The following is a 27,353-nucleotide window of genomic DNA, read 5'->3' as shown; positions in this document are numbered from 1 at the left end:
ACCATATCATCATAGCTCCAGGAAAATACATCAAGGAATTCTTTAAGCAGACTGATCATATCTCCCAATTCTTCACTTTCCACTACCTTAAGTTCCCTTTTTACTTCTTCCGTGCCTAAGTTTACGGTGCGCGTTTCGTCTCCACAAGGCACGAGGGAGGGCTCATCCTTATCACTGTCTTCTTGTGTAAGGTCTTTCTCAGAATCACTTGAAGTAATGGCAGTTATGGGGATTTTAAAATTAACCAGAGGAATTTCTGAGTCAATCGGATTATTAGGTGTTAATTGATGAATAGTCCTGAATGAATAAAGAATAGAACGTGTTATAAGGATGGAATTAAAAAGGAAAGAAAGAGAGTATTGGATTTAAAATGCGCTATCAATTCATTAATATTAATGCCATAAGAAAAGGTCCATTTACAGTATTACACTTGTCACCATGGACAAAATGATCAAGTGTAGATAACCAAAGGTACTTTACTCGAAATTGAGTACAGGGATATCCTTTGTTGTCCAGTTGTCAAGCTCCTGCCCCTCAGCCATTGGCGAGACTAGGGCCTCATACAAGGAGTCCAGTTGGATGACATCTATGGATGGATCATCGGGTGATTCTTCTGTATTTGCCGGATGTTGAATGATCGGCTTAGTGAAGATCTCCGTGATTCTCGGGACTACTTTCATCTTTCCCATCTTCTGGTCAAACCTCTGATCCCGAAGTATTTTCCTCATCCAGAATCGCCCATCCACGAGGGCATCCTCCTCATATCCCAAACCACAACGGCCTATTTTCTGAATAGCCGGTATGGGTTCCATGATTCCTTGCAGTGTGGTGCCCAAGCCTTTCCCCTCTTGATACCCGTTCCTCGACATCACTTTGGCCACCATAGCCATAGCCCCCTCCTTTCCGGTATCTTGCAATTCAAGGGTCTGGAAAGAACTCTCCAACGACTCCTCGGCCGCTTCCACATAAGGAAGTGATTGCGGCTTGGTGACCAATATGGCCTCTTCACCCCTTACAGTGATGATTATTCCTTCCTTAAGGTATTTTATTTTTACGGTGCAAAGTTGAAGGAACAAGATTCGCAGAATGGATCCATGGCCTTCCCAACGAGATAGTGTCAGCCGGCTCCATGTTCATCACCTGAAACGTGACGTTGAAAGTACATTCACCGACTTTGATTGGCAAGTCAATGTCTCCCATCTCTTCTCTCTTGGTACCGTCAAAGGCTCTGACCAGCATTGCACTCTGACGTATATACGCTTGGTCGGCCGCGGCTGGCTAAGGTAGCGCTAGCGTACATTGAGGGTCGACCGTTATCGATGAGGACCTTGGCCACTATACAACCCTTAAACTTAACACTTACATGTAGAGCTTTATTGTGCCCTAAGCTGCGGTCTACCTCCTCTTGAGAAAAGGCTACAAAGCCGATGCACGGATTTGTTAAACTATCTTCTCAAAATGCCCCGGAGAAATGTCGGGGTTTAAAAAGGCTTGAACCAGGATTCTTTGTAAGGCTTGTCGGTGGACTTCGAGCTCGGGATCGGTGATACTTGATGAAATTGGCGGGTGTTTTTCTCAACTGCTCCACCACATCATACTCGCTCTGTTTCATTATTTGGAGCAGCAGTTCTTCCTCTTCCTTATGTTCGGCCGGGTCTACTTCCCCTGCTTTCTCAACCTCCTCTTCTGTATTTCTTGATGACTCTCCCATCTTTACTTTCCCTTTCCTCTTTTCTCTTTCTTCGTTTCCGTAACACCTCCCACTTCGAGTTATAAACTCGACTTCTTGCTCAGGTGGAGAGGGCTTTGTTGCGATAACGGGCTGAGGACTAGTTTGGGGAGTAATGTCGCTGGTAGGTCCAGCATAAGTCATTCTGAAATGCTCGTGAGGAGCGAAACATGGTTTTGGTGGTGCCGGAGGTGAGGCAAGACTAGGAGCGGATGTACTGCTTGACGCTCCCTGAGTGAAAACTTGGAAATTATAATTCCATGGGACAGCGTGAGTATTGGTGACGGGGAGCTGAGGCGGAGTTCGGATAACCGTTACTGGCGGTGAGGCTACCGGGGGTGAGAAGGTGATTCTGGGTTTGGAGGTAGAAGCCGTTTGGCTGAATCTGGTGGTGTTCACTTCCTCTTCCGTCTTCGACCTTGTCTGATATCTCAGAACTTTGAGGGATAGCAAGTTCTGGACCTCCCGTTTGAACCCCTCACAATCTCACAGCTCATGGTCAGCTGCCCCTCCATGGTAAGGACACCCCGTACTCTCTTCGAATCCCGCTACCTGAGGGCAAAGGTAGCCTTCCCTCATTGCTACAGCAAAAATCTCCTCAAAGTAAGGAACCAGCTTGTCTACTTCTGGTGTTGATCCTTCTTCCTCAGACTCTATCATACTTACACCACTGCCCGTATTATGGTTAGGCAGTGGGTTTGAGGTAACATTGGGGAGGGAACCATTTCCCTCGATCTTCAACCACCCATTTCGAATTAAAGCGTGCACTCTCCCTCTGAGTGCCCCGCAGTTATCAGTTGAATGCCCTTGTGCCCCTCCATGGTACTCACAACGGGCAGTGGCATCATACCACCTGGGATATGGCGGCTGGATTGGGTCTAAGGGGACTGGTACAATCTGGTTTATACCGACGAGGTATCGATATATTTCGCTGAGTGGAAGGGGAAGAGGTGGATCAGGGTTCCTTGGAGGTCTTGGGTTGTTTTGTGGCGGTCTTGGTTGAGCAGGAGGAGGAGGTGATCTCGGTTGGAAATTTGTAGGTGGGGGATATTGTGGGCGTGGTTGCGGATAATTAGGGAAAAGAGGTGGAATATTTGCGATGGTTTGGCCATAAGAGGGAGGATATGGCCGGTAGTTGTTTTGAGGGAATGGGGAATAATTGTTTTGACGGGTGACTGAATGCACATCACCCTCCTTTTTCTTGCCAAAGCTGGCAGTCTTCTTTGCAGGGTTCTCAGCCAACTCCTGCAACCGTCCCATTCTTAGATTGGCCTCTATTCTTTCACCGGCCTGTATGATGTCAGAGAAGCTGTTGGAAGTGTTCCCAATCATCAAGTTGAAGTAAGGAGCCTTCAAAGTCTCGATAAACAGAGAGCATAGCTCATTATCGGTTACCGGGGGATGTACTTCCGCCGCCTTTTCTCTCCATTTTTGGGCATATTCCTTGAAGCTTTCCCGGTCTTTCTGCACCAGGTTCTGAAGATCCCTTCTGGTGGGGGCTACGTCGCAGTTAAATTTGTACTGCTTCAAAAAGGCCTCGGCTAAATCTTTCCAGGAGCGCAGCCTGCTCCTGTCTAACTGGACGCACCACCTCAGGGCTGCTCCAGAGAGGCTCTCATGAAAGAAGTGGATTAGCAGTCTATCATCATCTGTCATAGAGGACATCTTGGCAATATAGATAGCCAAATGGATTCAAGGGTCTGAATTCCCAGTATACTTGTCAAAATCGGGGACCTTGAATTTGGGTGGCACCACCACATCCGGCACTAATCTCAGTGATGCCATGTCAACTGAGCCATACATATTCAGGCCCTCTATAGCTCTCAATCTCTCTTCCAAAGCAGACAGCTTCTCATTTTCTCTCACCTTATTTTCTCCTCCTATTGTGTGAGGTATTCCCCCAACTGGGAAATGAGGGGTAGGATGAATTGGAGGGTTCGGGACCGAAAGGGAGGGTTCGGCATTCGGGACGGTTGGATAATAAGAACAAGGAGGCTCATTATTTAGTGGAACAGTGACCGTCGGATCCGGGATTGGTGGCTGGAAAGTGAAAGAGGTTGAAGCGTAGTGAGAATCAACCATTGTAGAAGGTGGGGGAGGTAATGGTTGATTAAGGTCTGAAGCCGGCTTGTTCTGAGACATTTCCTTCATTAGTCTCATAAGTTCAGAAAGCTAATCTTTCAGCTCGGAAACCTGCCCTTGTAGGTTCTGTACTTGTTCCTGATCTTCCATTATCTTCTTTGTTCGAGATCTTGTTAAGTACACTTGCTTGGGTTGAACCGTGTGCTTGGTGAGACTTGCCTTGTTTGAAGCAATATTGATTTCCTGTAGGGGTAAAGAAAAAAGAAAATTTTAAATAAACTTCGAATTTTGCAAAGAAACTAAAAGTCCTGGTCTGGACGAAAGATACAGTGGCATTTGAGAGCCAAGTTGTCATCTGTAAAAGGATAATCGCATCAACTTTATCATGGCATCGTTCGATGGTCTGACCGTGAATGACGGGATTGAATGCGCATTTATGATACCTGTCCATATAGCGCATTCAATTTTTCACATAACCCTAGCGAGGGAGTTCCTACGGGAGTCATATTATTCATTCACAAATTTACTAAACAATGGTCCAAAAATCATTTCATTAACTGAATAATTTGTACACCATATTCTTTACATCGGCCTAGGCTCTGGGAGGTTCTTTATAATGAGATGACATTTTCTGAGATACTCATATAACCTTTCTTCTTGTTTGGCAGGATCGAATGCTTTCAGAGCATACTCGGATTCAGGTAATAGTTCTTGTTTTCCCTGTGCTATTATTCTCTCCAGCTGGTCAACATTCTCTTTCAGTTCTTGATAGAGGGCAGCTTGTTTTTCTTTCTCTTTCCTTTCCTTAGCACACTCTTTCAGGATATCGTTAATGAGTAGTGCCTGTTCTTTTGTTTCGAGCTTCTTCTTTTTGTTTTCTTACTTATACTCTTCAACGAGTACCTCTTGGTATTTCATCCTTTCCTGAAGCTTACTATTCTGCCCTTTCATCTCTTTGACCTCAGCTTGAAGAGAGTCTTTTTCCTCTTCCCACTGTACCTCTAGCTTTTCGAACCCCATCCTTTCGGCTCTTGCCTCTTCCTTGAGTCTTCTCACTCTTCTTTTAAGCTTTTGCTGTTGGTCCTCCAACTGTTTCATTCGTTCTTGCAGTTGTGAGTTCTCGGTATTTGCCTTCTGTAGCGAGTCATCCAGGCAATCATCAGCTTCTTCTAATAGGACGCTTTGGCGAGGGTTACTGTCCTCGAATTCTACAGTAGAGTGTTCTCGGTCCCTGTCAGCTCTCCATTTGAGATAATCGCCCGAGGCACTTGGGCCTTTAGGTGATCTCTCCATCAGAGTGATGTTTTCCCAAGACTTGCGAGCCATTTTCAGCCCTTCCTCTTCCTTGAGCTCATGGTAGAAGTGACCTTGGTGGTATTCTTCAATGTTGATCACGGACTGTGTTGAGCCAAACTGCCTCATTACCAATGCCGGAGTGTAACTTGTGTATCCGGTTATTCCAATTAGGGACACCGACTGATTACCCCCTGTACCGATCAGAACGGATTGGCCTGACGTCCACAGCTTCCTCCAACAGTAATTATGGCCATTGAAACTCAAAATCCGTTCCCGCCACTGCTGTTCATTCTTCAGACTGATTACTAACCGGGTCATTCTCTCGATGGGAGGCTGGTCAAGGTACCAAGTCAATCCCTTTGTCTCCACGGGACACACGTGACTGACAATCCAGAGGTATAACAGTTGAGAACAACACTTAAGGGACCCTTTGCCCTGTTGTCTGCAGTAGGTAAGGGTTAATAAAGTCTCCGCAAGGATCGCCGGTATTAGATTGATCTCTTGCCTTTCTACTGTCCAGAACACTTCCACCGCGTTGCAAGTTATGATTCCCAATGGTCCCGGGAACAAAATCAGACCATAGATTCCCAAGGCGAGTGCTACCGAAGCTTGATCCCACTGTTTCTCTCGGAGGCATTGATCTAACCATTTCTGGAGATATGTCCAATACCAACCATGCGTGTCTCCTTTGGCGGTTTCTTTTGACTTCACTTCTTCTGGGGGAGTACCCAACATATGTGCCAGTCGTTTCCAGGTCTGCCTATGCTCGAGGTGTAGGTAGATCCGGTTCTGCAATGAGTAAGGAATCCCTAGCAATGCCTGATATTCTTCCATAGTGGGAACCGTATCAATGTCATTGAAAGAGAATACCCCGTACTTAGAATTCCAAACCGACAACATGGCTTTTAATGCCGGGATTTGGACCTTGACTCGCATTAAGGTTGCAATCCTCCCGTACTTCTCTTCAAATCGTGCCTTGACCTGATCGGGAAGCGACCTCCATCCATTAGACAGACCCTCGAGGTCGTTCATTCTGACCTCTATTTTATTCAGATCTAGTGAAGGTAGTAAGCTAGCATGTGCCTTGGAAACATCATTTTGCGAGGGTACCGGACTATGAGCTGATTTGGACCAAAGTTTAGCATTCTGAACCTTTTCTGCCGACTGACTCGAGGATGCCATGATAAAAATGATGCCTATCCTTTACGGACTCTTGGTTTGGTAACGCTCATGGAAAATTCGTTAGCAAGATAAATTAGGGTAATTTTGAATCATACTGTTGACAGGGTGACACGTACACATTTATCAAAGTAGGAAAATGTGTAGGTGTTTTAGTAGGATTCAAAATTACCCTAAAAAAAAATGAACAAAAGGAAATTAAAGCAGAACAGGATAAGAGTAAGTATGCCCCTTTTGTCCTATAGTAGGGAGACTCCTAATACCGGATGAGCGCTACCTATCTGGATAGTTCTATCTTATAAGGTAGTTTACTATGGCTTTCAGCTATTGTGATAGTTTAGCTCAGGATCTAATTTTCTAAAAGCCACAGGTTCCCAAATTGCCCCTACTGTAAACAGTAGAGCTCCATTCTACCCCCATGATATTGTCGGGAAAATTCCACTGGTATCACGGTGAATAGAACGTGTTTCAATTTGAGCAGAAGCCTTCACGGATACTAACGGGGTAAAACCCACGGGTACCGCTACATGGCCCCCTCCTACTTTCCTAAAAGGGTAAGAAAGCCCGGGTTAGGACCAAAGTGTGTGAGGACATTGTGTGAGTGCTCAATGTGTGAAGGGACACCTTTACCTCTTCCCAATTCAGGGGGATTTATTTTTCCATTTTTCCTTTTTCTTCCTCTTTTTTTTGAAATGAAGAGCACTGTAGGAAATAGAACAGGCAAAACAAACAAAATAGTTAGTAGCAATAATAATTAACGTATAAAACATCGCCGAATGAGCCCACCTAACTATAATTTGATCTGACAAAATTAAATCTACTTTTGGACCACTAGACCGGGGTTAAGTCAGTCTTCTATCAGAAGTTCCCCAGCGGAGTCGCCAAGCTATCGCAAGGGATTTTGCGGTCGCCTGGACGATCACTCACCGAAGTGGGAAGGAGTGAGGAGTCGCCACCTTAGTTTTGAGGGAAACTAAAGAAAACCATTTGGAGGAAAAATGAAACCACTTCAAGACAGAGATTCTAGGTTCGGGGTCCGTAAACGGGTGGGGAAGGTGTTAGGCACCCCACCTCGTCCCTTAATAAGGGTAAGTAGATTTAATTTTGGTGTTCTTTATAAATTGGTTAGGAGGGCTTGAATAGGAATGTTAGTCCTTTTAGTAAAAGGAATATTTGATCTTTCACTAAATTCGGATTACCCAGATACATAAGTAAATGAGACAACCTTAGTGAGTTGGTGTCGCGAATCATCTTGGTTTTGGGATTATTTTACGTACAGGTTAAGATTTGGTGTGAGAATCGGATAAGAACTCTCCTCCGATCTCTTTTAAGTTATTTATTATGGCCAATAAATGCTCATTTTCCCCTATATATACCCCTGTCGACAGAGACATTTCCTTCATCTGATTTTCCTCTCTTCCTTCTTACTTTTCCTGTTCTAGCTGCTCCGGTGGAAGTTCCGGCTACAACTGTGGCTTTGACCTTTTTCCGATGGACTTCTTTACTCACCGACTGAAAATTTACGATCCCGGTGATCGAATGACCTTAACTGATGATGGTGAGAGAACTGGATTTGACCGATCTGTATTGCGGACCTCGGTTGTACCGATCTCGAGTCGCTCAACTGAGTTCATTCGGCTTCTCATCACATTGGGTGTTCCGACAGCGGATGAAGCATCCGGTCGGTAATATCCTTGGGATCAGTTACAAACTGATCCTTAGATCAGCCTTTTGATATAATCAGATCTCTAGTGTATTCCGATCCTTAGAGATCGCCCAAATGATGTAATCTGTCAATGTAATCAGATCTCTAGAGATCGCCCAAATGATGTAGTTAGACCTTTATTGTAATCCGATCCCTAGAGATCGCCCTAATGATGTAATCCGATCTTTTGGAAATAAAAATCTTGTTTCTCCAATTATTATCTTATTGATTATTTTCCGATCTCTGATATATTTGTCCGATCTGGTTCCTAACAAAACGACTCTTAACTGATCCTTTATTCAAAATATTCAACTTATTATGCCGATCTCCAATTAACCGATCTCGGAATGTTCGAGAGGCGTGTCGAACAATGAGCGAATCCGTTAACCGATGCATCGCTCGAACCTCGTGAGCATTAAATGCTCGGACTAGTATAAATAGGGGTGAAGGGTTAGCGCTTGTTCTTTCATTCCATTTACAGACTCTTGCTCACAACTCCGAAGTTCTCTCATTTTCTCAAGTTTCTTCCAACGCCGATCAGACTCCGGTAAGGGCTTTGATCTTCTTTTTAGTTTAAGTTCTTTGTTTCTTTTGAAAATGAGCGGCGCCGAAGGTCAGAGAGCGGCGAGCCCTCCTTCCATTCGGGCCGTGGTCGCTCGATGAAGAAGAGGTGGTCGGGCCAAGCACGCAACCTAAACCCCTAGGGTCTCGCCGGCTCGGGCGGATCGCACCATCAAGGCGTGCACCTTCTTGAGGAGGAGACTCTCCCTATAGACGAGCTACCGTCGGTTCTTCGAGAATCCGATCTGCAATCATTTGGCCAGGAGTACAGTATTCGTCCTGATTCGTATGAACTTATCCGATGTCACGGCTATCACCGAGCCGATTACTTTTTTGAGGAGAATGACAGAGTTATGGTATACGAGGAACAGTTAAAGGCCGGTCTTCGGTTCCCTCTAGATGACTTCTACAAGGAGGTCCTAAAACTTCACCGAGTGTGCATTGCTCAAGTTCACCCTAACTCGTGGAGGATCTTAGTAGCCTTCCGAGGCCTGTGCCGAGCTAAGGGAATCAGACCTACGGCTAAGGTGTTCGCCGAACTGCATAGGCTCACTCGCCGAAAGGATGACGAACACTGGTTCTTTCAGGCGAAGCCTCATTGCGGGCTCTTTTCAGATCTGCCCTCGTCCCTTAAGAATTGGAAGAACCGTTTCTTCATTCTGAGGAGCAAAGATCCGAGCTGCTTTGAGGACTTCCCCCGTAGCTGGTGGCACCAGGGGCCCTTGCTTCCGAAGCGCATTACCCTAAACCAGGAGGATAGCTTAATAGTGATGGATCTGAAGAGTCAGGCTGCCACTCAAAAGTATTCTTGTTTGGATGCGGTGACTGCCGAGCTGCACCATTGGACTATTCAACTGCTCACCGGCCAAGACCGCGAACTTCCGCTCTCTGACCTCGGCATTGGTATTTTCTATATCTCAGATCTCAGGACCTTAGCGATCTCACTGACCTTTTCTTTGTGCAGGTATGGCGGGTGGTGAGGGTTCTAGGAAGCGGAAGAAGGACAAAGAGATCTCCCGGAAAATAAAGGAGATGAAGCGTTCGGAAATGCTTCGAACGCCTGGTCATGAACCTGGGGAAGTACAAGGGGACCTGCCTCAACCCTCGGGTCCGCCGACCGCAGAAGCTGTCCGATCTCCTCCTAGATCGGAAGAGCAGCCTCCACCTCTTCCAATTGTTCCAAGCCCAGAAAGGGGTCCTTCTCAATCTTCTGCGAGGGCCTCTTCTCGTGGCGCTCAGGTACTGATCGACTCCCTGAAGAATAACCGGACTGTTCGGGAGAACCCCGGTTTTGCCAAAGTCTTGGGGTCTTCCATCTTCCTTCGGGAGGATCGGGACAGGCTATCCCCGAACAGCCTTGATGATATCTTGACTCAATCCATGAGCCTGAACGTGGAGTGCCTGGTGAATCAGACCATGGTTCGGGAAAAGGTTCAGCGTCTGGGTAAGGAGATCGGGAAGAAAAATCAGGAAGTGGCTTCCCTCCGATCCCAACTCTCATCCGCTCAGGATTATATATCTCAAGTTGAGGGGCGGGCGAAGTTTTATGAAGACAAGCTGGCCGAACAGTCTCATGTCCTGGCTGAAAGGAATCGGGTTCTCGGAGAAGTCCAGGCGCTACAGGCCAACGAAGCTGCTCAGGTTGCTCAACTCATCGAGGAGCTTAAGGAGAAAGACGAGGAGCTTAAGGAGAAAGATGAAGAGATGGTGACGGGAATAGCCGGAGCCTATGTGAATGCTCACAAGGACCTCTTGGTCGAACTCCAGAAGCGTTACCCAGAGGAGGACTTCTCTTGGATGGCCGACCTGGCTCCTGGGGGCGACGATGAGGACAGTGAGGAGGAAGCCGAGGGTGAGAGAGAGAGTGAGCAAAATGTAAATCAGGCTGGGGGTGATCCTCCAGCTGAATAACTTGTACAAAAAAAAATGAAATGAAATGGAATGTCTCTTTTGTTCAATGAATGGATGTGATTGGAAAATCTCTGAATTGCCTAAGTATTTGATTGTATGAGCATAGCGAGACAAGAACTAAATGCAATTATTAATCTAAGTATAAGAGATCGGAGAGCACAATAAGCATGAGATCGGTGGGGAAGAAACGCTGAATGGGACTTGATTAAAATTGAAAATTTAACTCGAACACTTAAGATCGGAATCCTCATTAAACCGAACCAAAACCTTAGCTCTTAAACTTTCGAAAGGGAGATCGGCAATAAAACTGGTAAGAAAAGATCTAGTGCCAGTTCATTTCGTTTATCAGGAATATACTTGACGGGTCCTGAGTTTCGACAATGGGTTTGAGAGATCGGTGAGCGATAGACTGGTAAAGCTTTGACTGATGCAAGAACTTAACAATTTGATTTAATTCTTTGTGAGGAGAGATCGGAATCGTGACTGCCTATCAAAGAGGGATCGGAAATATGATTAGCTGTCCAAAGGAGACTTAGTACCGGGGATCGGTTTCAAAGTTTTATTGATTTTGGGGATCGGCCAAAATATGGTGTCGACAAATAGTCTCCTCCATAGCCTTAGACCCAGACCTAAAAACAGATCCAAGACCTAGGGATAGACCTAAGACCCATAAACAGTCATAACCTTTCTTCGTGTCCCATCTGTTCGTTGCTTACCGTCGTCCCTCGTGCCCCAAGAATAGTCTCCTCTCGCAACTCACAAATTGCCACATCTCTGATGAACTGTAGCTGGTCTTCTCTTCTTCTTCTTCTTCTTCTTCTTCTTTTTTGATTCTTTGATTTGTTCAATTATTTTGCAGATAACCACATGCATATCACACAGAGTTGAAATTTTGTGATATGAATTGTGAAATCTTTTGAGTTATGATTTCTGATTTGTCATTTGTTTGTATATTGATTATTGATTTATTAGAGATTTTTGTTTTGATGGTTATTTCTTATTTGTTTGTATAGTGTTTATTGGTTGGTAGAGATTTATGTTATGATTTGTTATTTTCGGTTCATCCACCATTGTTGGGTTTCATCTCTGATCTATTAAGTTACTCGTATGTTAATGCTGAAAATATGAATAGCTGTTTGGATTAACAGTTGAATATAGTTAATAATTATTAAATATAATTAATAATTAATTAATATTAGTGAATAATTGGAGGCTAACAGTTTTATGTTAAGCGATAAGTAAAATTATATTTAGTTATTATTATTGGCATATAAAATATTAATAATGGTTAATAAGGATATTTATTATATAATTTATTTTATTATTAAAATAAATATATAATTATTAAATTAATATATTATATTATTTATTTTATTATTAAAATAAAAAATAATTATTTTTTTAAATAATTAAATAATTTAAAAAATATAAATAAAATAATTATTATTATTTATAAAAAAATTTATGATTAATTTTAAAATTTTAGATATAAATAAATATTTTATATTTTATATTATTAATAAAAAATATTTTAATAAAATTGAAATGTATTAATTAAAATGTTAAAATTATAAATTAAAAATATAAACGTATTAATAATATTAATTTTTGTGTTAAATAAAAATAATAATATAGTTAAAATAAAAAATAAAATAAAATCAGTTATTGACCGATGAGAAATAATTTTAAAAATAGAGTTGATATAAATTACAGATGATGGATATTATATCAGTTATTTATTAATTATTAATTTTATTTTTTAAAATTTATTAAACACTTTAATTTACGTGTTTAAGTGTTTATCAGCTATCAGTTCTATTCAATAAATGAACTAAACACCCCTTAAAATCTTGTAAACTCAATTTTATCGATTTAAAATTGAATCTAATAAACATTTGTCAATTTAATTTGATTCAATTTTCTTTGATATTCAATTAATTTAATTCGATTTTTAAAATTCTTGTTTTTTAGTTATTAATTTAATAGACCATTTGCACATCTCTACAGGCTGTCGAACGGATAGCCTTTAGCTATTTCTTGGATGTAATTAATAAAATATAGTATATTATATAATATAATAATTAAATATATTATATAATATATTTTTAAATTTTTGTTAATTATATAATTTTTATAATTAAAAATTAAATTATAAAGTAATTTATTGTATTTGTAATTAAAATTGTTATTTAAAAATTAAAATTATTAAAAAAATATAATATAATATTAAATTGTATATGGTTTATAATTAGTTAAAAGTTGCTTATTGTGATATTTAATGTAGTTTTATTTTTAACTTTTTATTTAAATTAAGTTAAAATTTTTAATTTAAACTCAATTAAATTTTTAAATTTAGATAAAAGTTAAGGAATTTAATTTTTTATTAAATTTTTTGATTTTTTAATTTAATAAAAAAAATTAAGAAGCTCAAATTGTATTCGATATCTCTATTGTTTTCGTTTTACGTTTCTTTTAATGTTAGGAAAAAAAAAAAACGAATATGTTCGTTAATCATCTTTATTTTCATTTTTTTTAAACTCTTCTTAATAAACACTTTGAAAACACGTGGCATAAATGAGAAAACCACAAATCTTGATTTTGGTTTCATTGTTTTAATTTTCTTATTCTTATACGCTTTCCAATAAAGCTTATTGGTTGAGAAATAAAGCTTAATCAATCTGTTGTCAAAGATAATGTTGATTTCATATTGTTTCTCTGTAATCGCCAATCTCTTATTCTCTTTAATTCTAACCATGTAATTTCAATTCCTATTTAACTATTTTTTTTAAAAATTTTTTCATAGTCTTTTCTTTGAAATTTCAATTTATTAGTTAAATTTCAACTTCGCATCAGTAATGGCTTTTTTTTTTTTTAATCTCTTCATGATCTTTTCTTTGAAATTTCAATTTATTAGTTAAATTCCAACTTCGCATCAGTAATGGGCTTTTTAATTTTTTAATTTCTTCATGATCTTTTCTTTGAAATTTCAATTTATTAGTTAAATTCTAATTTCGCATCAGTAGTGGCTTTTGAAAATGATTTATCCTTTCTTCTCTATTTCCAACGTGCTAGCCTTTGGTGGTTTTTGGAGTTGAATATACGTTCTTCTTCTTCTTCGATGGTGTAACAGAATTAAGTTGATAGGTAAGGTTTGGTGTAAAGAGAAAGAGAGAAAAAAAAAAGGGATAGTTGATAAAGGAAATATGAGTTTAATAAAAATCTAAAACTAAAATCTAAAATCAGTTTTTCGTTTTAATAAACTAAAAATCATAAGTTGAAATTTTTAAATTAATATAAATAAAAAGTTAAAAATAATTAAATTGAGTTTTCTTAAAGTAAAATTAAACATTATTTATAATTATAATATATATATATATATATTTATTATAATTTTAATTATAAATAATTATATTAAAAATATATAATATATCTTAAAAAATTATAAAAAAAATACAAAAAGGTTCTTAATTTGATATATGAATTTTCAATGAACCCAAAAAACCATGAGCAAAGTATTTTGTTTATTTTTTAGAAAAAGCGCAAGGGTTAATATATATATATATATATATATATTATTCTCTTTTTAGGATAGGGGAAAGGTATAAAATTAGGAAGAAGCCATAAAATTGTCAAGAAAGCGAAAAGAGAAAGAAGCAACGGGGCAAAATTCTTGTAGCACAGTGCTTGACTTTTCATGGATGGTCGACCACTTAAACCCCTATATTTACAGATTTGATTCCTTATCAAACCCTAATCAGATTTCAAAATAAAATTTCAGCTCCACGACTTTCCTTCATTTCTATCTTCCCCTGGTATGTTCCTGTTCTTCATCTCAATTCCTCTGCTTGGTTTCTGAGATTAGAGAAGTTGATTTTCCTTGGGAACCAAACAGGATAGTTATGGATATAAGATACGGAAATTTTACGATACAGTTAAATTGAAACCAAATTCCTAGAAATTTGCATGTTTATGTGATGAATGTGTAATATGGTAGAGAAGTAGGATGTTTTGTTTTTAGTTGGGAACTGTTTAATAATGGGTTTAATTTAATATGCCGTCAATATGCATTTCTTGAGCTGATATGTTGAAGATAATGTTTTCTGTTTGTGGTATGATAAATAAGTGCAATTTGTCATTTATATGGGGAATGAAAGTGCCATAGATAAATTGTGATTGAAAGGACTGACAATCGCTTCTTCAAAGTTTGGAAATGAATATTTTCTGTGCTCTACAGTCTACACTCATGCGAATGTTAATGTGGTGATGAGAAATAGAAAGAAGGTTCTTTTGTGTAATTACTGGAAAGTAAAAGAGTATCAATTTTGTTTTTGATTTTTATTTCTATTGTAGCTTCATTGTCATGATACATTATACAAGTAAACCTTCTTTGTTGAATTGCATTGCATTTCAAATACAAGTAAACCTTGTAATTGACATTGATTTTATTATGTTATCATTTCTATGCTTTTTCTGTGAAATTATTGATATTGTTGTAAACCTGATGTGAACTTGCAAAATTCAAACATAATATGTAACTATAACTCAAGTAACTTGAAGTAACTTGAAATTAAGGAAGTTTTAAATGTTATACGTCTTGAAAAGGACTTATGGATTAATGCAGCAATATATCACAATAATGGGGGTAGTTGGTGAGATGGTGCTTGCTGTAATAGAGAATTTTTCTTATTAATGTCACTGTTTTCTGATATTAGGTAAACAATCAAAAGATGTTCCATTTGGGGTGGAGATTGAACCCATGTCTGTGAAAGAACTTGCAAGACTTGGTGGCACTTGTTATTCTTATATGTGGTATTTTCTTTAATGTATCCAAAACCATAAATAATAAAAATTTGCTGGACTGTTCTGGGAAGATGGAATCCTTGTCCAATTATCGAAATCATGATGGCTATATAAAATGACAAGGAAGGACTATTTCCAACTGATAGTAAAATGCCATAAATTTTGTAACTCATGTACGTTTTCATCTGTGGTAAATTGTGAAATAGATAACAGCAGAAAGAATGTCAAGGAGGCCGTCTCAGCGAAGAACTGATTCTCAGAAGAGAGCTTTAGAAAGGTGCAAATCAAAGGGAAAAGCCAATAATGTTATTGATATTGACACTGACAAAAGCCCTAATTTTATCATTATTGATGTCCCAGAAACTTCAGAAGGGAACTCTCCTGATACTAGCATATCTGGAAAGGACAAAGTACATGCATATAGGAACGTTATTTGTATTGCTGATGATGATTTTGAAAGTGGTCATTGTGGCTGTTCTCTGGATGGTTTTGAAGGGGGTGGAAGTCAAAATGCTTATTTCACCTCAAGTAAGGGATGTCTGCTTTCTTGTAATCGGGGAAGGAAACTATCCTCAAAGTCATCTCTTTATCACCAAAAATTTTCCTCTAGTATTTCACTTGAGGATGATGATTCTGAGGATGATGATTCTGATTGTGACATCGTGGAAGATAATCAAGGAAATATTCGTCAGCTGTGGGAAGAGGCTTCATTGAGGAAGAAGATGTTTGAGAATGCCCCAAAACGTCAATCTGTTTTTTGGGATGAGATGGGTCCTGCTGGGATTAACATCAATTCTCAAACTAATGTGGACATGGATAAAACAGCTGAAGTGCCAACTCCTTGTTCAACCTATGGAAATCATGAAAGTGGTAACTTCAATCCATCAGCACGTATTGATGAAGATGCAGGTGGTACTTCTAATAAGTCAAATGGAAAGAATCAGCATGCAGATTTGGAAGAGACCATCTGGAGTGAGATGTGTAAAAGATCTCCTGTTCGCAGCACTCAAGTAGAAAAAGAGACCACTTTCAAACTTTTGGCAAATACTCAACTACAGGTGGAAGATAATCCTCTTCTATTTATTTCAAATAGAGATGATCCAGCTGACGTCCAAAACTATATTATTGGTGATAGAGAAATGCTCAAGAAAACTGAGGCTTATAAACTTGCTCAAGAAGAAGAATGGACATCCAGACAAAGAGAGTTAAAAAGTCAGGTATATTTTCTCATAAATGTCTTGAATTAGACTTCAGCATGTTTTTTTATTAAAATTACTTTTTAACTTTTATTGTTCTGAAATTATTGTTAATGGTGTTTGTGTAACTGATCAAACCACTGGCATCGATCAAACTGAGCTAATTCAGCTGGAAGTTGACGTGTTATACTGAAAACCAATAATAATTGGTCAGGGTTCTGTTGGAAGTGTAAAAATTTCAAATAAAACAGACATGAACCGATTTTTAATATATATTTTTTTTATAAAGTAAGCTGCCATTTGTGATAGACTGAGACATATTCTGTGCATCTTTTATCTCATCATCTGTCTCATTCTTTTGTCTAAACACAAATGCACCTCAAGGAAAAGCAATAGCAGGGTGTATTCCATGTTCTTCATGGTGTTGGCTGTTCTCTACAAATGTAAAGTTAAGTCTAATTGAATCTTGTGTTCTTTGCCCTTTTTTGGCTTCCCGGAGATATTTGTTCTTGTTCCACATTAGATTTTATCTTATTTCTCTTTTTTCTTCTATAATTGGCTTGGGATGAGATTGTTGTTTGGTGATTGGGTAAATTAGTGTAAACATTTGCCAGAACTGACATTTCAATGAAACTGACATGCTCTGTTTCTTTGCTTCATTGTTTGGTGTCGATGAGAGGAAATATGAATCCCATGATGTCCGGTAAGCCCCAAAAATCACGTGCACCAACCCATGAACAGCCTTAGTTCTAGCTTTTCTTGGCAGGGTAGACAAATCTTTTTATAAATTTTCTGCTTATCCTTGTAGAGGACTGACTCGGAAAAAATAGGATTAGCTTTTATTTTCTAACTCCTCTTCTTGCAGGGATTGATCTTAATTGCCCTGTGAACTTTGCAATTTTTTCCTGGATACACATGACCTTTATGGAATAGGGATTCTGAAGGAATAGAGTTGTCACCTTTAGAGGTGCAATTTTAATGAAATTGATTGGACTTGTTTTCTCTTTGGGGTAAGAGGATCCTAGCAACGTTGAAAATGTTGGGTTTCATCAATGTATGAAAATATTTGTTCTCAAGTCTGGTTTGTCCATTTTGCTTACATCAAGTTCACATTATTATAAAGGAAATTCAATCAATGTAATTAAATAAATTCACATAAATTTTCAGAACTCCCCCAAAAAATTTCCAGGCCTTGTTTCTTTAGCCTTTTAATCACATCCTCCTTATGTTTTTTAATTCAAAAACTTTGTGGTTGAATTTACCTTTTCTATTAGTTGTCCAGACTCTGGAGTTCTTTAAGCAGCCAATTGATCCCAGACATTAGTGTGCCCATTTCTTTTGGACCAGCAAGTACCAGAATATGAAGGTTGCCTCCAAAGAGATTGGCAATGACATTCAAACTCTGGTAATTGTTTGATGAGGCATCTGAATCTAGGATGACTTAACTTCACACTTCATGCTTATGGTCACGTTCAAGTTGAAATCAGCTAGAAAAGGTTGAGCTTACCAGTGTTGGTTGTTACTGTAAAATATTTCTTGGGGGTCTGACATACAAGTGTTAGCTTACAGGAATTTGATATATTAATTCTTCAAAGACGTCTCATGGAGTACCATCCTATAAAAGCAAAAGTGCACTAATCAGATTCTGAAATAAGATTGTGGGATACATTTAATGGAGGGATAATTGAAGAGTGTCAGGGTATATTCATGCCATGAGTATTGAGTTGTGCCTTCCTAGTTCCATTAGGTTTTCTTTTTTCCAAAAAAAAAAAAAAATGTAATTAGATATCATTTCTTGTATTTAGCCTGAGGTTTCTCAAAAAAATATATATAAAAAAAAAAACTAACACCACTAATAAAAATTGGAGAGAAATGCCCTGCATATGAAAGATCATCTTATGCTTTTACAGGCAGAAGAAGCCCAGCGTTTGCGCAAAAGAAGAAAAGCTGAAACTCTACGTCTATTGGAAACAGAGAGAAGGCAAAAACAGCGGGTGGAGGAGGTTCGAGAGGCACAGAAAAAGGTTTGGGTTTTTACCCTCTCTCTCTCTCTCTCTCACTTTTCACCTATATGTTTGCAACATCTTTTAATATTGCTTCATTTTCCCAACTTTCATAATTTATTCTATAGTCTTGGTATTCTCATTAGTACTTCTAGTTTTCTATTATGCTTTTAAAATTTAATATATTTTATGATTGATGACACTGACTTCAGGATGAGGAAACTCTGAATTTGAAAGAGCAGCTTCGCATTGAGGTAAGGAGAGAATTGGATAAACTGGAAGCTAACTGTAGAGATATGGCTTCACTTCTTCGTGGCCTTGGAATCAATACTGGAGGTGGTCTTTACCCTTTGTCTTCTGAGGTGAGCAGTGCCCTATTTCTAAAAATAGCTATTCCATCAGGACTCATTCCATTGGTTGGTGCACTAATATTAAGAATTGCTATGGAATGCACTACTTTTAGTAATTGATGAAATATTTCTTTCCAAGCGGAATAGGTTCAATTAATATGGATACAATTGACCACCCCTGTCTTATTCACACGATCACATCTCCTTTCCCAAAATATTCCCCTTTACCAACTTTCTGGCATAATCAACAAACAATTCTCACTTTTTTTTTTTTGAGCTGCAAACATTTCTTGTATGTTTCATCATCTTAGTACTTTCTCTCATCTTCTGCTAATTAGAGTTTTTATATTTCTTAATTGAATTATCAATCCTAAAATGCATGAATTGTAAAACCTCCATATCAGAACCTATAGTTCCTTTGTTGTTAAATTTTTTCCTTCTTGCCAAACCTATGTCATGCTTTATGATTCATTAGTTTTTCCTTGTTCCGTCTCAATTCTTGTTCCAAAAACAAAAATTCATGGTCCAAAATCATGTCTTTCTTATGCTCTAAGGGCTTTTTTTTTCCTTTTTCCAAAGTGGAAATTGAATACAAATTTTGAAGTACGAGTCTTATGTTGTTTGGTATATAAGGAATTCATTTTTTTTTTCTTTAGTGATAATTTGTGTTTTGAATCATTCTAAAATTAGGTGGAAATGAAATCTATTTTTTGAATAATAATTTTCAAAGTTAGTGTTAAGCTATGCCAAACGTTTTAAAAATAATTATTATGGAAATCATGAAATGAGATTTTAGACATTAGTTTCCATTCACAGTATTGAGATTGTTTTTCTTTTGTGTTTGTAGAGGAAGAAATATACAAAGCAAATAATTGATGTGGGTATTTGATTGCCTCGCTTGTTGCTATATTTTGCTTTCAGGATATTATCAATTAAAATTAATGGATAATTACACTAAACTCCTTAAACTTTGAAGGTTATTACAAATTTAACACCATACTTTAAAGCCTAACATTGCCAACCATGAACTTTACAAACCATTACAATTAAAAACCTAATAATTTTTCTTTCTTGATTTATTTTCCCCCATTTCTTTATGAAATCTTGAACTTGAGGCTTTGAACATGAGGCTAAGGAACATTCTTATTTAACAGAAAGAATCATCTACATATTCAATTTTTGTAGACAACAATACTTGATCTATGAATTATAATTCCATTTGGTGAAACAAGCATAGTATTAAAGGTTGAATCCTGGCTGGCATTTTCTTTTCCAATTGCTTATTAATATATCTTTCTTCTTCTTCTTCTTTCCTTCTTTCTTTTTTTCTTTTTTTTTTTTTTAATCTTTCACATGGTGTTCAGATCTTAGAAAAGTTGTCACACCTTACCCCTCTGTAAGGCATAACATAATCCCGTAGTATACTTAATGAATTACCAAACTTCGCCTACCGATAACCCATTAAATACACCACAAGGGATTTTAAAACAATTTTATCTCTTTTTTAAGGTGGCGAGCATTTTTGGTAGGAATTAAAAACTTTTAACTGAAGTTTAAAAACTAAGTAAAATGTTTGACAAATGCTGTTTTTTGTAATTTTTGTAAAAATTTCGGCAGAGTGCCAGCTGTAATTGAGAAAAATTAAAAATTTAAACCTATAAAAAAGCACTTCCAATTAAGTTTCAATCACACCCCAACCTCCAAATATCTTAACCCAACATCATTAGCAACAATTCAATTCCAAGTCCACAATTCCAAATCAAGATTTTCATCACAAAGCATTTCATAAATTCATGCACATTGCATTTAAAATAATTAATTTACATTCACAGTTTAATTTACAGACATAAAAATTTAAAAGATAATATTATTACAATTTACTGTACAACTGCTCAATTTTACATTAATACATATGACATTAAACTATTTACATCAAAATAAACTACAAGGGTATCAACATATACCCGTACAAAAATCTCCAAACTGTGCTTCTCTCTTACTGTAACAGCTCACTCTGCTGCTATGTCCTTTTCCCTATCTGTGACAGCAAAATTAAGCTATCGCTGAGTAAATTTTACTCAGTAGTGCACAATAAAAATTTAAGATGCTGTATATAAAACATTTATTGACAAATCACAATTCAAATAATTCACAATTTCTTTTAACAATTTTCAAAACTCATATAACACAAATTTGGTCAAACAGTTTAATAAACACAGTGTTGCCAATTAATAATACTACTTAGGTCATGACACAAAATTTTCAAACTTTGCTGTATTGTACACTACGATAATACAAACTCACCCCACTAATCGAAATCAATGAGGGAGGTGGCTAGCTAGCTAATGAGTACTCATCCAAACTCACCTCAGACTGACAAGCTAGAGAGGGAGGAAAATGATCAAATATCAAATTCAACTCCACAAGTGGGGGAGGAACATAGTAAGGGACTGTTATGCCAAATGTTAATAAAAAACAATTTCAAATCACAACATTTAAATATTTCATACAAACAACAAATTATATTTTATCTCAAAATTTCCATTTACAAAGTAGGCAACACAATAATTTCCAAATAAAATTTTCAAAGCCAAAACAATTAAAAATTATTCATATTACATACTAAATCAAATTTCAATAAGAAATACTTAAATAAGTTTATTATGCACAAACCTCGTAATTAGTCTTTCTTTATTTCACTTCTGTCGATTCCTTTTCTCGGAAGGCCATTTTTCCACTGAAGCACACAATTAAGGTGTTTCAATATTTATTCAAATTATGTTTAACCATAATTTTAACAATTGAAATTTACATTTAAACTTTACTCATATACTCTCATAAATTGAATTCTTTGTGTTCTTAATTATGGTGGTTACCATTTATTTGACCATTGGGTCAAAATGATGACTTTCTTGTGCTTAATAGGTATGTGAATTCTAATTACACCCACATATCACATTTTGAGTCTTAGTTTTGTTGGCATTGATTACCAAATTGAAATTTCAAACTCCCTAAGTGACATTTCAAAATTTCAATTTTGGTGCCATGTTTTGCACTGTTCCATTGGTCTAGTTACTTTGGTAATTTGGCTAAGTATTATTCATAAACGTTGTTCCTTATTGTCTTAAATTTAATTTCCCTTTTGAATCACTCCATTTGGAGTTATGTAGCCTAAGATATGGCCATTTTCCTAAGGCTGGCTGGATTGGTGTTACCCAGAATTTCTGGGCACTTTATTAGTTTTGACAGTTTTGAACAACTAACTTTTGGTGGTAAAATGACTTAGTTATGGACAGAATTTGGGTTGGTGTTCTTCATGAAAGTTGTAGTGTTATATCATACCTTTTCAATGCCATAAAAATCAGGTTATTTGGACCTGTCTAGCCCAAGTTATGGCCAAATTGTTCATTTGGTCATTTTTGTACAGTGACAGTGCACAATATCCGGATTTGACCTAATTGTTCACTATGTTAATATCATTTTCTGGGCATGGTCTCTAAATGAAAATTGTGTCTTTATGTGTCTAATTTCATTCCCAATTGGCCTCACACCAATTGGGTTAGCAGAATTTCAGTTTTGGTCCCTGAAAGGGACCTAGGTCAAACTGTCAGATTGGGACCCCTAACCAATCTGAATTGCATTTCATTTCTACTCATTCAAACACATCACAAATGGTCCCAATTGACCACTTTAAACCTCATTTAGGTCAAGTACATTAATTTCCCAAATTCTCAAATTTTCTCCTCCAAAACACTAAGGGTCAAGAACCTTAATTTTGTAACTTATTCAACTTATGCAATTTAAGTGTCTAAACATTCTCTACACACTTAATTCAACTTAATTACACTCTTAATTGCATCAATCTCATGCAAACCCTAGTTGAGCTAATGGTGGCCGAAATTCCTAATGGTGTGGACGTGCATGATTTTGTTTCAATTCCTTCAATTCTAATGTATTTCTATACTAACCATGAACTTAAACATAAAATTAAAAGCTAAACCACTAACCTTGAATGGAGCTTTTGGATCCTCACTATTTCTGTCACGACCCAACCTATGGGTCGAACCGACACTAGGACCTAGGCCAGCCTAAAGCTCCCGAGGCCCGTAGTAAGCCTAAATATTCCTTAACCCAACTCTAAGGCCCATTTGGGCCCAATTTCAAGAATTCAATCGGACAGAGTCTGGCCATAGAGTGGACCTTTCAACGGGGAGTTTTTGACTCACCCGACCTGTAAACACAATATATAATCCATTGGGGAGCTCAGCTCACCGTCCACATACTCAATGTCATAAAAATAAATGGGAGCTCAGCTCCCTCATCCAGTCCATCAAACATGCATATAATAATACGTTTACAGGTCCAACATGATAATTATATTACAGACCCAAATCAAATAAATACTTTTAACACATGCGGAAATTCTAAGAGTTAACAGGTTTATACAAACATTAATAAACGACCTGCGAGGGAGAAAAGCAGGTTAACCTCAAAAATATCCTCCTGTGGCCTGGAAAAATATTAAATAGGAGTGAGCGTTCGACTTAGAGAGTAAAATATCAATTTTAACCATAATCTTTATAACTATCTAAACCTAATGCACCCTGTAGAGTGAAATGCAACATCAGCAATATTTTCACATCATAACAGCAAAAAGGTAATTTGGAGCACTCACACACCCAGTAATGTTAAATCATAAATATATGGGAGTTGATCCCCTATACAGCTCTCTTAAATCCAACCTGTGCCAGCAAAGAACTCAAGTCAGACTTTTACTTAATAAACCAAATCGGGGTCCCAGCGAAAAACTCAAGTCGTGTCTACCCCGAAGGACCGGGTCCCAGCAAAGATCTCAAGCCGTGTCTACCCGTCCTGTCCATAGCCAACACTATACCACACGCACACCAACGCACGCACACTGCTTCAAATTACCACAACAATATCCATGACACTTTAACAGTTGTGAATGCAACATAAAACGTGCCTAGAGTTTAACTACATAGATATTTACATATAAGTGATGCATGGGCATGCTTGAACGTATAATAATATCGAAATTACAATTAAAATTAATATTTTACTCATAGACTTGACAGCAGTAACTGTGGCGGCTAGGCAGAGGAAGAAGGTTGTCCCAGCTCACCTGACAATTTTATTACAATTGTTTAATACAATTAACTCAATACAACCCAAGAAAAGACCAAATACGTTCTAAGTCGTAACGAAAATCCGACAGAGTCTCCCCTATACCTAGGACCTACCCAACCTGCAAATGGGTTTAAAACACACTTCTATATCCACCAACCATACACCTACAACTCAATCATATTACACAGCCCCTCCTTGGCCCATCCAAACAGTCATCAATCACAATATGTAAAATTACAGTTTAGTCCTTATAATTGACCCTTTTTGCAAAAACCACCCAAATAAACTCTAAAAATTCTAAAACTTTGCCCTGCGGGCCTTAGCAATATTACTAGGCTAATGCAAAAAGAATCATAATTTTTCTGAGCTACCACGAGTATTTTATGGATTTTTAATCCCATTTAAGCACTATAAAATTACGAAAAAGCAAGGTTCGGGTTTACCTATGCAGATTCCGAATCTGGGGACGCGCTCGGGACATCTGACAATGGTGAGGTAGCCAAAATCTCGATCTGATTCCAAGATTTTTCAGAGTCGGTTCAGCGGAAATTCACGACCAGCACAAGCTGTTGAATTTCCGCGAATTGAAGATACCTACACGAAGCCCACAACACAGGGGTTAATACATAAATTTTAAGGAATTTTCTAAACTCATTTAATGCTCGGAAAAACACTACGAAGTTCCATGGGACCCACAGAAAAACGGTGTCGAAAAATTTTAAAATTTATATTGCCGCGAAGCTCTCGACGAGTGGAGCGCTCTGGTACTCTCGGTTTTCTCGTGGGGTTCATGGTTTGCGAGAAATCTAGCCCAAAAGTCAAAATGGGCTAAAACTTCCCTGACAAAAATTGGACAAACCGCTTGATGGATTTTGGTGTTCTTAGTGTCTATGGAAAGCTCTCGATGTGTAGATGGTGTTTGACATAAGAGCCGGCCCAATCAGTGGTCGGATCGGTCGGATTTTGACCGGGAAGAAGAAGCGGTGCGCTGCACGTCGCGTGGCTTTGCGAGCGGTTTTCCGGCGTTCCAGGCGGCGGCCGGCGATGGGGGGAGGCTGGGGTGGCGCGCCGGCGAGGTGGGGAGGGCTAGATGGCGGCTGGCAAGCAAGGAAAGGAGGGAGGAGAGAGAAAACGGGAGAGAGAGAAAGAGAGGACGGGAGCGCGCGGGGAGAAAGAAAAAAGAAGAAGAAGCTGGTTCGATTTGGCCGGTCCGATTCAAGATACAAAATTTTGAATTTTTACTCTACCTTGGGACCGAAAATGAGGCCCAAAAATTTCGAAAAAATTCTAGAAAACTCAGAAAAATTCATGGACTCCAAATATATTTTTAATTTTACCACATGGTCTTTAAATTAATTTTTAAAAATCATCAAAGTTTATATTTTTGAAAAATCGAACCCGATTTCTAAAATCCGAAAAATTTCAAATAATTTCCTAAAATTTAAATAAAGTAAAATATTAATATTTATTCATAAAATAATAAATTTAAAAATTAGGGGTGTTACAATTTCTTTCAATTTCTTCACTTTTCTTCCTTTAATTCTTCTTCTCAAGTAGCAAGGATGAAATTTAAGTAAGAAATTTGGGGAAATTTATGGAAATTTTAGGGTTTTATCAAGCTCAAAATGAGCTTTAATGGAGGAGAAATAAAAAGAGAGAGAGAGAGGAGAGAGAGACCATTTGGCTAGGTGAAGAAGAGAATGGGAAAATTTTTTTTTTCTATTTTATGTGTATTTATCCCTTACTTTGACTTAGTCAAATAATTAATTAAATTGAAATTAATTATGACCTCATGCTTAGGTCATTAGGGTGATGTCATAAATTGTTTTAAATTTTTACTTCTTTTCTTTTGTTTTTTCATAACTTTTTCAATTTAATTATATATTTCGAAATTTTAATTTCTCCTATTTTATTGGACAGTTAGGTCAGGAATCACCTCTAGGGGTGAATTGACCAATTTGCCTCTCGCCGGATTGATCCGGTTTACCAATAATCCGGTATTTCTTCCGGAATCCTGACCTAATTATTTGACCTACTTATCAGCTCTTTTCTGTGATTTTCTCTTTTTCACTAGATTTGCAATAGTCCTTAGGACCGCGGTGTCACAATTTCCCATTCAAAATTTGAGTTGGGAAGGACCTCGCAGTCACTTCCTAGTAAGGTCACCCATCGCTGTGACCATTGGCTCATTTTACTTTTTGTGCTTTGTTTTTCTTGTTTATACTTAACTAACTGGTAATCACTATAAATTTTCATTCAAAGTTTTTCTAGGTGTCTTAATTGTTATTCTAATTCCCTTAATTGTCCGGACCGACACTGGTCACCGAAACAGTAAATTGTACATAGCTATGCATATAGGGGTGTTACAAAAGTGGTACATTTATATTCCTTTTTTCTCCTGACATGCTCTCCCTCTCGGGCTATTTTGGTTCTTCATTGTGATTTTTGTTTCCTAATATTTTAAATTGTCATTCCAGGTATGTGCTGCTTATAAACAAGCTCTTCTTAGGTTCCATCCAGATCGAGCATCAAGAAGTGACATTCGCCAACAAATTGAAGCTGAGGAAAAATTTAAGCTGATTTCTCGTGCAAAAGAGAAATTTATGTTGTGACATTATGAATAAAATATGATTAAGATCAGTTCCAAATTTTGATCATTCTAGCCAATCATTTTTGTTACATAGGTTGAGCATATGTTGTCAAAATCTTGTCATACCTAAGCCATTAGGTTTTCCTTTGCCTGTTAATAATATCATTGTAATAACCATGTTTATAATCTTTCATACATCATTTAGCTGAATAATTGTATGACGCAGATTTCATATACTTATTTTTTCCTGTTTGCTCATAGCAGTCTAAGAAGCTCGATAGCAGGAAGAAAAGGGGCGGGGGCGGGTGAGGTGAAGGGAATGAAAGTTGTGTTGAATACTATTGATGCTGTATACTCGAGTTCTGTTGTGTTGAATTCCTTAAAAGATTTGAACCCTTTTCCCTGTTGTCTTATTCTTAGGATAAAAAATGTTGGCAGGTTGGAGTAAAGCTTGCTTTTATCAGCAATTTAACACACTAGCTTGGAATCTAAGGCTGTAAAGTCAGTACCCTGGATGCTTAGTGCACTTGGATTTGAGCGTCATTCCCAGCGATGTGTCTTATAACAGAACCGTCTGTAAAGAGTTGGAAAGATATGCGGATTTGGATCATTTTCTTAGACATGTTTTTGCTTTTGTAGCCTGCTCTTACTTTTGGCTTGCCTTTGCAAGATGAAAACCTTGTCATATTCTCCTTCCAGAGTATGGGTAATGAATTTATAGAACAGTTATTAATGATTATATTCCTTTCTTTTGTAAGAATTCTAATTAATGCGGTGATATGAATTAAGCAGCTAACAAGCTG

At 37.6% G+C, this 27,353-nt stretch overlaps 1 protein-coding gene across 4 annotated transcripts; it reads left to right on the top strand.

Annotated features, from left to right (window-relative positions):
• The first annotated feature begins 14,044 nt into the window (after positions 1-14,044).
• LOC110659335 (uncharacterized) lies at positions 14,045-27,289 on the top strand. Of its 4 annotated transcripts, XM_058139612.1 has the most exons (6): positions 14,045-14,275; positions 15,176-16,480; positions 18,370-18,483; positions 18,675-18,824; positions 26,815-26,899; positions 26,989-27,289. In XM_058139612.1, exons 2-5 carry the CDS (start codon positions 15,485-15,487, stop codon positions 26,857-26,859), a joined length of 1,305 nt encoding a protein of 434 aa, XP_057995595.1. In that variant the 5' UTR covers positions 14,045-14,275; positions 15,176-15,484; the 3' UTR covers positions 26,860-26,899; positions 26,989-27,289. The 4 variants fall into 4 exon arrangements, with proteins under 4 accessions (XP_057995595.1, XP_021672909.2, XP_021672908.2 ...); XM_021817217.2 differs by having other exon boundaries at positions 26,815-27,289; XM_021817216.2 differs by lacking the exons at positions 26,815-26,899; positions 26,989-27,289 and adding an exon at positions 26,438-26,790 and having other exon boundaries at positions 14,047-14,275; positions 15,470-16,480.
• The last annotated feature ends 64 nt before the right edge of the window (positions 27,290-27,353 follow it).

This window comes from Hevea brasiliensis, chromosome 17 (genome assembly GCF_030052815.1).
Source record: "Hevea brasiliensis isolate MT/VB/25A 57/8 chromosome 17, ASM3005281v1, whole genome shotgun sequence".
NCBI classification, from domain to species: Eukaryota; Viridiplantae; Streptophyta; class Magnoliopsida; order Malpighiales; family Euphorbiaceae; genus Hevea; species Hevea brasiliensis.
The sequence above is the reverse complement of the archived record's forward strand: the minus strand, read 5'-3'. Positions and strand labels throughout refer to the sequence as shown.